This window comes from Leishmania major, chromosome 28 (genome assembly GCF_000002725.2).
Source record: "Leishmania major strain Friedlin complete genome, chromosome 28".
In the NCBI taxonomy this organism is placed as follows: Eukaryota; Euglenozoa; class Kinetoplastea; order Trypanosomatida; family Trypanosomatidae; genus Leishmania; species Leishmania major.
The window spans coordinates 338,408-351,459 of NC_007269.2; the positions used below are offsets into that span (position 1 = coordinate 338,408).

The following is a 13,052-nucleotide window of genomic DNA, read 5'->3' on the forward strand; positions in this document are numbered from 1 at the left end:
CCGCGGACACCTGCGGCACCCCGGCAGAGCCTCTACCTCTCCCTGTGGCTTCCCGCTCACGCGCCCACATGTAAGGGAGCGAGGGAAAGGGGGGAGGGGCGAGGTCGGTGACTGGGGTGGCCACAGGGTCCGTCAGCGCGATGAGTCTTACTGGGCGCGCCGCTTCGCTTAGAGATCAGCGGAGGACCGGGGTGATCGAGGCATCTCAAGAACTCACAAGATAACGTAAGCGGCATGTAGCAGCAGCACCTGAGGCTTTCTATCCTGCCTTGGAGTGTTGCTTGCCTCTGTGTGCTTTTTTTTCGTTTGTTTTCACGGCGCACCCCACCGGGCCCTCTCCCCACCAGCTCCTTTCTTTCGTTTCGTTCGTCGCACCCTCTGCTCCGCCGTCACGAAGCTCCAGTGTCATGTGCTGCCGTGTGATGGGAGCTCGATGACGGGGCACCTCGCAGCCCCCCATTCGGTTTGTGTGCTACAGATGTAAAACCCTGCTGGGCAGGAGAGTGGGCGTTACCTGCTTCTCTCTTGTCAGAGGCGTCGTTTCTCGCCGCGGTACTGTTTCCATCTTTTGCTGTTGTCCAACTTTACTCTTCTTGACACTTCCTCCACCACCCCCTTCCTCCGCGTGCGGAGCGGCGAGGGGGCGCACTGTACCTCCCTTCCAGCCAAAACGCCTCCCTTGCCAAGGACTCCCGGATCTTTTCTCGGCTGCGCGCTCCTTTACCCATATCCGATCCGCCGCCTCGGATGTAGTCTAATACTCCCCCTCCCCCTAAATTCGTTTGTTTCTTTCTTACGCGCTCTGTCCTTTGCTTGCTTACTAGTTCTTTTTTTTTCGTTGGCTGCTTCCCTCTGTGTTTTCACCCCCCTCCCTGATCCACTCGCCCAAGTGCGCCTGTGTGTCGGTGGCTGCGAGCGCGTGTGTGCGTGTGCACGTGCACGTGAATTGGGAACGTGAGAGGGGTGGTCCGATGCGGCTCACGCGACGATCGCAAATCGCTGCGGTGGAAAGGACAGTTGCATGCGTACGCACACCCCCGAAGGGTATGAAGGCAAACGGAAAGACAGACAACACTGCAGCAGAGGAGCCTTGACCGTGAAAAGAGAAATACCGTCGCTTGAAAGGAGTGACGGGTGCTGCCGACCACAGCTCTGCTTCTCCTCAGAGAGGCAGGAGGTGTGGATGAGGTGCTTCCCTGATACCGTCGGCGCTCAATTTGCGTGTCGCTCCACCCTGTTCTTGGTGCCGCTCGTGTTCTGTGCACACATGCCGTTGACGAGGACTGCGCTTCCACAACTGGCGAATGCTCTTTACATCTCTCTCTCTCTCCCTCCCTCTCCGTACACGTTGCTCTTCACATTCTCTCGGCCCGCAACACCGCACCCAGCCAGAGAGGAAGAGACAAACGAAAAGAGAAAACACAGCAACGCGTGCAACCGCCGGCGTTATGTTTTCGACAAACACGGTGCTGTGGGCCCGTGCCCTGGTGGATCGCAAGTCCCCGCAGCTCTGGGGGGCACCTGGTGCGCCGATCATTCGCATGCGTGGCCACCACGTGACATGGAAGTTCCAGTCGTATGATATGTTTGTTGAGCACACGCACCGGCGCCGCAACTCTGACATCCGTCTTCTGCACTACCTCGGCAAGCACTGCCCTCACCCGCAAAAGTCGCTTTGGTCGCCCGACACCCCAGTTACGCAGGACCGGCACTTGTTCATGCTGACCACGATCGACGTGGACGCCTTCAAGTATTGGTTTGGTGTCAAGCGATGCCGCCTCTCCGTAGGCCCGTGGAACATTCTCGCGAAGTCGGGGCTGCTCCCGCCGTCGTACAAGCAGAACTCGAAGATCATGCCGAAGCCGATTTTCGACAAAGAGCAGCTGATGAGGTACTACTTGGCCAACCGCAAAGACCAGCGGCAGATGGAGCGGGAGGACTACTTGAACTACAAAAATAGTATGGTCAAGTCGCCAGAGGAGCGTGCGGCGGAGCGGCCGGTGGCGCCCTTTTTGTAATGTCTGTTTTCGACACCCCGAAACGCGATGGCAGCAACGAGGTACGTGCACGGAAAAGGCGGCGTCGAGAGGTGCGATGCATAGAAGCTCGCAGGAAGCCCAGTGGCACTGCAGCCTCTCGTTGACAGTCGTGTCTCGCATACAGTGCACATGTGTGCGTGTGTGTGTTTCTCGCTCTCTCGCTCTCTCTCTGTGTGTGTGTCTCCCTCCTGTGGTGCCTCGCTCTGGCCCGCTTCTCTCTCCACGACGCATTGCGCATCTTGCGGTACGTGTGTGCTGCTGTCGCGGAAAAGGATGGGTGGTGGTGCGCCTCCGTCTGGTGTTGGTGTGCATGTGTGCACTGGTACGTGAGAATGAGTGACCGATGATGACGGGCCTTGTCTCGGGTGCTCCACGCGCACACGCACAATCGATGTCAAAGGCGAGAGCACAACAACAACAAAACGAATCGAAAGCGAGAAATAAGCGATGCAAAGTCACAGCCAGTGCGTGCAGCATGGAGGACGTCTCACTTTGCAGCCGCCCCTACTGATAATGAGGCTGGCAGCATCACGTCATGTATGTGGGCACGAGAGGAGAAAGAAGAGGAGCTGATACATGTGGGGTGCCTCCATGCATCTAAGCATGATAGGCGCGCTACCGATTATGGCCGTGCATGCTACCTCACCTCGAGTGCGCTCGCACACATCATGAACGCGCCGTGGTCTGCATCCCTCACCTGGTTCTTCAGGCAATGAAGCGACTCGTCATTTGGTTCTCTCTCCACTCCCCCTCTCTTACGCGTATCTCTGCGTGTACATGCGTCGGTGTTTGCGTGCGTGTGCACGTGAGTGTGTGTGTGTGTGTGCACCGCCGTAGTACCCCCGCCCTGATTTGCACGGCGTCTTTTCGATTTTACCTCTGTAAGTCTCCCTCCTGCTGTGGTGGTAGCCTTGATTGTCCGTGTATTGTTGCTGTCGTTGTTATCGCTGCACCGGCACAGCCCATTGTACCCGCTCTCAGGCTTCCCTTCTGCGTGTGTGTGTGTGTGTTCTGTTGGAGTTCCCTAAAAAAAAAGCGGAGAGACACACGAACAAATTCCGTGCTGTCGTGCTGGGTCGCTGCGCCTCCGTCCCTCTCTCTCGCTTGCTTACGCGAGGGGCACTAGCACCTCTACGCCTGTTCCCCACTCAGGACGACACTCGTGAACGCAACAGAGGCACGGGTCGAAAGAAAAAGAAAAAGATGGAGTCGCCGATCAGCCCAGCCGTGTGGAAGGTGCTCTTCAATGCTGCTCTCGGCACCCTCTCGGTCGCCACCCTCTACTCCGTCTACCACCAGAGGTACGACATGGAGTCGGCGCAGCGGGCGGCGTTCCTGGAGCTACGCAAGGCGGACTCCGAGGAGGCCCGTGTGGCGAAGCTGACGGAGCTGCAGGCGGCCTGCAAGCCGGAGGTGGTCCGCCGGCAGCCCTCTGCTCGCATGAGCGCTCTCAAGTACGGCGCCCCAATTGTGCAGATGGCGAAGTTGCAGAAGGATGGCACAAACGTGGAGAGTGTTCGCACGGCTATCAAGGTCATCCTGTACATCTATGGCCCCGACGCCGATGGCCGACAGAAGCTGAACAGTCTCGATGGCTACAAGACCCTGCTAGCGACTCTAAGCGAGGCGCAGCGGCAGGGAGAGGCGGACTTGATGGAGGATGTGGCCCAGGCACTGGATGCGCTGACAGAGGTGGACGACTCCGAGGTCGTCCTCGACACGGATGTGCCCAAGGGTAGCGAAGGCACCGCCACGCTGGCCCGCTTGCCAGCCACCGTGAAAATGCTGCGCATCCTCGACCCGGAAGGCTCCGTCACGTTCCTCGCATCTCTCACAGGTATCTTTGCAAACATCTGCACTCTCGCGGAGGGTGCGGCCAACATCGGTAGGGGCGTAGATGGGCACAGCGGCATGTCCTTCTTCTTGCGGCTGTTGGACCACACCAACCGCCGCGTCGTAGCGAACGCCGTCACGGTCGTGCGCTTCCTCGCTCGTGCGCAGGTCTGCCAGGAGGAGCTGATCGAGGAGGAGAACTTGACGCGCCTGGCGGACAACCTGCATGTGACCGGCGAACCAGTGGTCGTGAACTCTATCCTGACCGTCGTCCTGGTGATGGCCGGCAGCAAGAAGTACGGCGAGGCCTTCTTCTCCGGGGTCGCCTCCAGCACCATTCCCAGCACCCTCTTCGAGTTGTGGATACGCTCCCCTGAGAAATCGCTGCGCAGTCGTGCGGAGGTGCTCTCGCGTTTGCTGCTGCGCATCCCGCAGACAGCCCCCATCGCGGCTGCTCTATTCGAGCGCTTCCGCGCACAGCTGGAGGAGCGCCGCCGGCGTGATGAGGAGGAGTACAAGCAGCAGATGCAGCAAATGCAGCAGAACCAGATGATGCAGCGAATGATGATGGAACAGATGGGCATTGACCCCTCCATGATGGGCTAGGCGCGGCAGTACCTAGAGGGAGGGGACACCCACGCGGTAAGCCATCAAGCCGCTCCAAGCGAAGGAGAATACCACGATGCGGTCGCGTGCACTCTAAGACCATCGCAAAGTGTGTATGGGGAGGTGGAACCGTCACGTCGCAGTGCACGTTCACGGCTGTGATGTGTACGCGTTCACACCGTGCGATCATCACTGCCTCTGACCCGCATCGTTTGGCCGTGTAAGTCTTCTCTTTTCCATCAAGCAGTGCTCCTTCATCGCGACTTTTCAATTTTTTCTTGTGTGGGGCGGCGGCTTTTGAGCGCATGGGCCGCGACGGCGTCTTTGCCCGAGGGCGGTGCAGCGGATAACCAACTTGGGTTAGTGTCGCAGGCTGTATGCGTGTGCGCACGTCTCTGAATGTTGTTCTCTTGCCTGCCCGCTAGATCGTTTGGGCGGGGTGTACCATGTGCGTCGTGGTTCGTTGTTTAAGATCCGACATATAAAACAAAAGTGGAGGGCGGCATACACTCAGGCAATCCCGCGCAAGTGAGAGGCGAAGTGAGCGAGCTGGGGAAGGTCTTTGGAGCAGCGGTGTGCTCGCGTGTAAAGGGCGAGAGGCTTCGTTGTCGGCTCGTGGAGATGGGCAGCAGAGGAAGGAAATGGGGCAATGAAATCGAGGAAGAGCAAGAGAAGCGCACCCAACAAGATCACGTGGCGTACCTGGGATGTGTGTGGTGCGCGCCGGTGCGACGCGGCGTGCCTTCTCCCTTCGAGTTGTCGACGGTTTTCCCTTTTCTTCTGCCTTCCTCACTCCCCTCGGCCTTTTGCCGATCTCGGAGGACAGGACGGACAGCGCTGTTAGTGTCGCTTTCAGTCTCCCTACCTTGTCCTCTTCATGTGCGTCTCTCTGCCTATGTGTTTGTGTGTGTGTGTGTGTGCGTGTGTGTGCGTACCTCGCGCTGTCTACGCGGGCTAGGATGCGCCCTCCTCCGTGTGTTTCACCGCCGTCTCTCTCTCGTTCTCCACACAACAACAAGCGATAAGACGAAGTACTAAAAAAGCGAACCAAGCAAAATACCAAGAGAACCACAGTGAGCGGGGGAGGCCGGCAGGAGGAGGTGCGGCGCTGAAGCACCCGACGGCGCGCACACGGCGCACCAGCTGTGTTCGCTGGCGTAGTGCTGGTGTATGTGACCAGGATCTGCACTCGGACATGAGTCGATCTCGGTAGAACTCGCACCAGCGCCCCCACGCCCCCCTTCACATGCGCCTTTTCCAGAATTCTTCGTCGCTCGTACACCGGTGGACAAGGAAGAGGGGGAGGGCAGGGGCCGAGATGCTTTCATTGTCTCGCGCTGAGGTCCTTTCCATCTCACCCCATCTTCAGCTCACTGCACTCTTTGCACTCCCCCTCTGTGCCCGCGCGGATGGCCAGCGTGAGAGTGTGCGTGTGTCTTCGCCCCTCTGGCCGTCATTCATGGAACTGGTCTCTTCGCGCCCCTTCATCCTTGCCCCCCCTTCTCTCTCTCTCCCTCTCTCCTTGTCTTGCTTCTACGCCCATGATCCCTGTCCCGCCCCGCCATTGCGCTTCGTCTCTCTCCTCCTCCCACCCCCCTTTGCCGGCCACGGTGTTTCACACGCCAAGAAACGCGTCGTCATCGACCGACGTGCACGCGCGCACGAACACGGCGTCATCCGCCGGGTTTTGTTACTCTTTAGCGTGTGCACTTGTGCAGCACCGCATTTGGAACGTGGCCTTGAGCTTCATACGCAGAACGAAGCAGCACAGGCAAATGTCCGATCAAGTTAAGCCGCCACGTCGAAACACCGCGGAGGACGAGACAGCAAAGGACTGTGCCGCCGAGGTGCCGGCGGAGGACGAGGAGGAGGTGCCGTTGTGTCAGCACGACGCTTACGATGCCACCCTCTCCCTGGCAGATCGCGAGGCTAAGTGGGGCTTCTCCTTCCACGAGCTGCAATCCGCTGTGAAGGTTGTTCGGGTGCTGTTCCACAATCCTGCCCTCTATGTCGGTGACCCCTACCTCTCTGACAGCCGCCTCTACACAATGATCACCCGTGACCGGAAGACGAAGCGCGAGAACCGCGACGTTTTCAAGGCAATCATGAATGAAGAGAAGAGTCGTCGCAAGCGTTACCTGCGCCAGCAGGACATCGAGGCGGTGCGCCGCACTGCCATGAAGCGCGAGCGCGATGATGCTCTGAGCGCACTGCTTCTGGCGGATAGCGAAGGGGCCAATGACAACGTAGCACCGCTTCTGCTCGCTGAGCGGCCGAAGGCGCCGGAGTTGAACGGCAGCGACCAGAGCGAAGACCACGGGAAGAGCAGTGCTGCCGGCACCGCTTCTGCATCTGATGGTGGTGCGGCAGGTAATGCGGACACTCTGAGGCTTTCTGCATCCGAGAAAGAGGTGTTGCGGCTTGTTGGTGCCTTTGAGAACCTTCTGCGCCTGGAACAGGCCCTACGAGGAGAGCGTGTCGAAGGCTACGAAGGGGACGCCGCAGCAGCGGCGGGAACTGCTGCGAGGCCCGGTGCTGAGGCATCACCATCTGTGGCGAACCCGCCCGTCACCGGCAGAGAAGGCGATCTATCTGCGCCTAGCACATCCTTTTCCACAGTGAAGAAACTGCGCACGGAAACGGATGCGTCGACGGCCGTCCCCGCCGTGGAGCTGGACTGGCTCGTGATCACTCAACTGACCGCACAAGTGTACCGCTACCTCCCGCACTCGTACGGTTCCCAGATGCCGCCACCCTTGTTTGCTGGCGCCGGGTCGACGGACGCCGTGAACTCCCCTCTTGTGGTGCGCAGCTATGTCCGCGGCATGAAATGCTATGTGGCGCAGCGTGCTGCGGCGCTGGTGCACCTCGCGAACGCGACGGCACCTCCAAATACGCCACACTCGCCCATCACCTTCGGAGGCGCGGAGCCTGCGCCGCTCCGCTCCTTATTGGCGTCTACGCACCGCGATGTGATTGTGCGAACCCCTCTTGTCGAGCTGCAGTCCATTCATGGTCTTCGTTCGTTGATTGAGGATGGCGACCCCGGCGCTGCGTCTTCGCAGGCGATGGCGACGGTGGACCTGCCGCTGGACGACCTGCTTCGAGCGCTCGAGCTGGTGCTGCTGGAGGGGGCTAGCGACGAACGGTTCTGCCCCGTGCCCGCGACCACTGACGGCGATTGGGTGCAGGGGGAAGGGCGCGCGCGTGCGCAGCAGCTTTGCATCGCCGAGCAGACGTTGCACTGCTTCATCGCGCGTCGCGTGTACGGCTCTGCCAAAGTGCGCGGCTGCGGCCCTTCGCCGGTACTGATTCAGCGCAGTCCTCCCACCTCCTCGTCAGAGGAGCCGGAGGGGTACTGCATCTACGAGGATGTGCAGCGCTACGCTGTCGAGCACCACGAGAATGACGCGCAGTTGAAGCTGAACAAGTTTATCGGGTGCCACATCTGCAAGGTGCGCTACAACCGCCTCCACCCGTACTACTACAGTATGTGCCACCTCTGCGGCGAGTACAACTACAACAAGCGCCTCATGGCGCGAGACTTGCGAGGTAAAACGGTGCTCCTCACAGGCTGCCGCATCAAGATTGGGTATGCGATGGCGCTCTCGCTGCTTCGCTGCGGTGCCACCGTGCTCGGCACCACCCGCTTCATCCACGAGGCGGTAGCGCGCTTTCAGCAGGAGATCGACTACGACGTCTGGAAAGACCGCCTGCACCTCTTCTCGCTCGATCTGCGGGACATGTGGGTTGTCACGCAGTTCTGCGCGTTTGTGCGGCAGAGGTACAAGAAGCTGTTTGCCATCATCAACAACGCGGCGCAGACCATCGCGCGGACACCGCAGTACACGGAGCACCTCCGCAACATAGAGCTAAACCCGCCAGCCGCCCTGCAAGCCAGCATCCAAGACGACGAATGCGCAGCTGAGTGGCACAATTTTTTCCGCCGCCACGCAACCGTCACGGTGGGGCAGCCGCTGTCTATCGAGTACCACCCGAGCATGCAGCCCTTCCTCGACACGAACCAGGGTGCTTGCCACGACGATGCGGGCAAAACGAGGAACAGCAAGGGCGCCGCGCCGCAGTCCGGCATCGTGGCGAGCAGCGTGTCGCCGTCGGCGGACGGCTCCGCAGTGGCGTTGCACGTGGCGTGCAACCGCACCCTCATCTTTGACCGCTACGACACACAAGCGGAAGAGAGCGACCACCGTGAGAAGAACTCATGGGTGATGAACCTCGCTGAGATACAGGGCAGCGAGGCGGCCGAGGTGATGGCCATCAATGCCCTCTCCCCTTTCATTCTCAATGGTCGTCTGAAGGCATGCCTGGCAGACCGGGACGGCGACGCCGTGCCGAGCGAGCCGCGCTTCATCATCAACGTCTCGGCGATGGAGGGGCAGTTCTACCGGTTCAAGCAGACGACGCACCCGCACACGAACATGGCGAAGGCGGCACTGAACATGATGACGCGCACGAGCGCCGACGACTACGCAGCGGACGGAATCTACATGAACTCGGTCGACACCGGATGGATTACGGATGAGTCGCCGAAGCTGAAGAAGGATCGACGGGCAGAGCAGTTTATGCTGTGCCCGCTGGACGAGGTAGATGCGGCGGCGCGCTGTCTGGATCTCATCTTCACCAACAGCCGCGTGTACGGCCTGTTTTACAAAGACTTCAAGGTGATTGCGTGGTGATCACGACGGCGGGTCCTGTCTGCAGGGGTGGTTGTCCGTGCTTAATTCTCGGAGGCCCTTCCCACGTTTTTGTTTCTGTTGTCGCCTCCGTTTTGGTCTGCAGGAGTGCATCGGACAGTTGTTTGTCGTGGCTCCTCACGCGCCGGAAGGAGAATAGGTGTCTGTGTCCGTGTGTGGGTGTGCGGGTGTACCGATGTCTCTGTCTCTCTCGTTCGAGAGGACATGCACCCCCGCCCGCCCTCTCTCCCCACACAGGCAGACAGATACGGACGCAGTGCAGACCGCGCCTCTTGTTCGCTTAAGTGGATTTAATTCCTTCCACCCTTTCAACGAGTCATCATCACCCATGTGCTGCTTTCTCATGTGGTGTGTGTGTGTGGGGGGGGGGCAAGCAGACCCGCACACATGTGTGTCGTACATCGCACCCCGCCCGCCTCTCCATCCGTTCGTTGCCTGGTGACTTTCGCGGTGCGGAACTGGAGTAAGTACACCGAGAGCGATGGGGATGCTGACGATCTTGAGGGACACCAGCACCCAAGGAGAGCACTGGTGGGTCGCCGCGACGCAGGAAAAGTCCAGGCTCTCTCTTCGTTCTCGGCTGCCCGTTTGCTTGCGATGCTCTTCTAACGATGGCATATCCACCGCTGCTCACGTTGGTGGAGAGGCGCACCGGTGTGCTGCAGCCCTCGCACACCTCCCCTACGTACCCTACGTCGTTGAGGGGAGGAGTCTCTCACTCGCTCTCTCACTCTCGCTTCCTCAAAATGGTCACTTGTGTTTTCGGCCACTTCTTCTTGATATCCTTGTGCCCGTCTTTGCCGCGACACAATGGAACACATCCGTCATCTACTCCAGGCCCACGTAGGACCCCTCTCACTCACGCTCACTCTCTCGCTCGCTCTCCGCACACACCCGTGCTGTCTCCTCGGCTCTAGCCCTCTTTCCTTTTCTCTTCCCCGCTTACAGCAGCATGGCGTCCGAGTACATCGCCGCGCCTCGCGAGTCCTTTACCCTGCCTCGCCAGGAGTCCAAGTTCACTGTGTCCGCGGTGGAGCACATCATCAAGGATGCTTGCGAAGGCATGATTGGCCCGGAGCGGCCGTACGTCTACGAGGAGGCACAGCCGCTCATCAAGGACTTGTGTGCTGAGATCCAGCAACGGACTGTGCGTCTCGGCTACGAGCGGTACAAGCTGGTAACCCATGCGACGGTGACGGAGGCCGCCAGTCAAGGTATGCGCGTTGCCTCGCGTTGCCTGTGGGACCCAGAGACGGACAACTACGCGACCTACACGTACTCGAACCAGTACATGCACGTCACCGTTGTTGTTTTCGGCGTTTACTGGGAGTAAAGAGAGGACGAGAAGCGAGTGAAGTGAGGGTCGGGTGGGGTGGGGTGCGAGACGGACGCGAGGGCGCATCGATGAGACACCGGCAGGGCGGCGGGGAAGGAGAAAGGCTATGAAAAGGAGCCTCGAAATGTGATGGCCGTGCGCCTGCTCATGCTCAACGCACCTGCACGCACGTCACGCGAGCTCCTTTTGCCCAGTGCCCCTCCCTCCCCTCTCCTCCATTTTCTCCAGTTGCCTGTCCTTTGCGCCTCCCACTCACCTTGTACCCCCATTCACTTCGAGACAGGAGGAGCGCATTGTACTCCTGCGGCGTATGCCGCTGACGCTGCTGCGCGCAAGTCGTGCTCTGTTTTGTTACGACTGCTGGCGCTTCTGTTGAGCAGGGGCGGTGAAAGGGATTGCTGTGTGTGTGTGTGTGTGTGTGTGTCTGTGGGTCTCTATGTGTCTTCACCAACTGCAGCACCCACCCGACAGGCTGCGAGCATGACTGCAGTGCGCAATAGCCAACAATGCGCCCTTCTGATGTACAAGAAAACTCGAGAGCCATTTCTCCCGGAGACAGACAGAAAGCGAGGCTGCATGCGCCTCTGTGGGCAGGCGAAGGTGCAGTGCCGCCAGCTGCCTCATCCGCGCCGCTGCTGTGCCGTTTCTTTCTTTTTTTCTCAGGGGCAAACAGATGCACGCGTGTGCGTAGTTGAGAGTTGGCGAGTGTAACACACGCTCCAAAACAGTGTGGCGCGTGGCGGTCACAATACGGACGGACTGCATGCACCCTTATCTCAATGCTGCGTTGTGGTCACCGCCTACTCTGCCCCCTTTTTTCTTGGTACTTGTTAATGCTGAACCTTCTCGATGCAACGCCTCCCTTTCTCTCTCCCTTCTTGCGCTCTCTCTCTCTGTCGCATCACGCACAAAAACACCTCAAACATGCCGACAACAACGGCAAAATAACAATCGAACGACGACACGCACGCACATGTCCTGACAGGGTATACTGCGTGAAGCTCTTTCCAGCCACAACACAATGTCCAAGAAGCAGGAGGTTAAGGCGTACGGCCCGAACGTGAAGAAGGGCGACCTCGTTTACGGCGTCGTGCACATCTTCGCCTCCTTCAATGACACGTTTGTGCACGTGACGGACATGTCCGGCCGCGAAACGTACGTGAAGGTTACCGGTGGCATGAAGGTGAAGGCCGATCGCGATGAGTCTTCCCCCTACGCTGCGATGATGGCCGCCCAGGACGTCGTGGCGCGCTGCAAGGAGTGCGGAATCAACGCCCTGCACGTCAAGATGCGCGCCGTCGGTGGTGTGCGCACCAAGTCCCCTGGCCCTGGCGCCCAGGCCGCCCTCCGCGCGCTCGCCCGCGCCGGGATGAAGATTGGCCGCATCGAGGATGTCACCCCGATCCCGACCGACTCCACCCGCCGCAAGGGTTCCCGCCGTGGTCGCCGCCTATAAGCCTCGATGCATGTACCTGTGCACGCGCCTTCGGATCGCCTTTCGAATGCGAGCCTACTCTGGCGCATCGCTGTATGTGAGCATGCGCACGTTTGTGTCTGCGTGTGTTGCGTCTTGTCAGCGAGTGCGCCTAGCCAGTGCTCGCCTCAGCGTCCTTCCGGTATCGGCACGAATAGCGGCGAAGAAAACGCGCGTGCATCCGGCACGCGTACACGCTCGTCGGAGTGGGTGCATCGAATGAGGCAGGGCGAAACATAAAACGGGGAGGTGTAACGGAGTGGTGTTAGCCCTTTCCTCGGTGTGCTACCCGCCTCCTTCCCTGCTAAGCTGGCGTAGGCAGGCGGTGGTGGCAGAGGCGAAGCCTCTCGTGCTGTCGCACCTTGACGATCTCTTTGGGTGCACTCGCGCGCACATGCAGGGCCACGCAGTTGTGTGTCCCATCCTAATTTCTCCGTTGATTTTGTCCTCTGATTTCGGGTTCTTCTCCCTCTTTCTCAGAACGAAAGCAAAAAGATGAGAGAGAGACGCGCGCGGAACGCCACCATTTGGCGGGCTGTGCATCCGCTGGTTATCCCACAACCCGCAGGAAATCGTCGCGTTGAAGGCTTCTCTGTGGGTGTGCCGTTAGGGAGTGCGTGTGAGGGTGTGTGGGGCGATGAAGGAGCCAGTTCATGCGCCGCTTTATCTATGTTGGCGTATGCGCCAGCACACACACACGCACACGCACACACGCACGCACACACGCACGCACACACACACGCACACACGCACACACACACGCAACTTGTGAGCCAAGAAGCGCCTGCCACGGGGAACATTCAAGAGACGACGAAAAGCGGAGGCGCACGCACGGTGGGCTGTGGTTGCGGTTGCAGAGCCCTATACCATAACGGCCTCGAAAGTCTCGGTCACCGCATCCTCTTACAATCACCTATTCTTACTGCCTCTGTGCTAGCGCCTCCGTTTTCGAACGCTCTCTGCTCTTCCGCTTTTTCCATGTCCCTGTTGGCAGCTGAGGAACGATGGTGGATATGCTCACCCTATGCTGCCTACCTCACCCCGCTTCT

At 59.6% G+C, this 13,052-nt stretch overlaps 5 protein-coding genes across 5 annotated transcripts; all 5 read left to right on the forward strand.

The window, feature by feature from the left end:
* Positions 1-1,448: 1,448 nt before the first annotated feature.
* LMJF_28_0920 (conserved hypothetical protein) lies at positions 1,449-2,018 on the forward strand (the record flags this gene model as incomplete). Its single annotated transcript, XM_001684321.1, has 1 exon — positions 1,449-2,018. The coding sequence occupies one exon, from the start codon at positions 1,449-1,451 to the stop codon at positions 2,016-2,018; it is 570 nt and encodes a 189-aa protein (XP_001684373.1).
* A 1,224-nt stretch (positions 2,019-3,242) lies between these two features.
* Positions 3,243-4,478, forward strand: LMJF_28_0930 (conserved hypothetical protein; the record flags this gene model as incomplete). Its single annotated transcript, XM_001684322.1, has 1 exon — positions 3,243-4,478. One exon carries the CDS (start codon positions 3,243-3,245, stop codon positions 4,476-4,478), a length of 1,236 nt encoding a protein of 411 aa, XP_001684374.1.
* Positions 4,479-6,253: 1,775 nt separating this feature from the next.
* LMJF_28_0940 (oxidoreductase-like protein) lies at positions 6,254-9,175 on the forward strand (the record flags this gene model as incomplete). Its single annotated transcript, XM_001684323.1, has 1 exon — positions 6,254-9,175. One exon carries the CDS (start codon positions 6,254-6,256, stop codon positions 9,173-9,175), a length of 2,922 nt encoding a protein of 973 aa, XP_001684375.1.
* A 970-nt stretch (positions 9,176-10,145) lies between these two features.
* LMJF_28_0950 (conserved hypothetical protein) lies at positions 10,146-10,526 on the forward strand (the record flags this gene model as incomplete). The annotated part of the gene is made up of 1 exon (XM_001684324.1): positions 10,146-10,526. The coding sequence occupies one exon, from the start codon at positions 10,146-10,148 to the stop codon at positions 10,524-10,526; it is 381 nt and encodes a 126-aa protein (XP_001684376.1).
* A 1,024-nt stretch (positions 10,527-11,550) lies between these two features.
* Positions 11,551-11,985, forward strand: LMJF_28_0960 (40S ribosomal protein S14; the record flags this gene model as incomplete). The annotated part of the gene is made up of 1 exon (XM_001684325.1): positions 11,551-11,985. The coding sequence occupies one exon, from the start codon at positions 11,551-11,553 to the stop codon at positions 11,983-11,985; it is 435 nt and encodes a 144-aa protein (XP_001684377.1).
* Between the last annotated feature and the right edge of the window lie 1,067 nt (positions 11,986-13,052).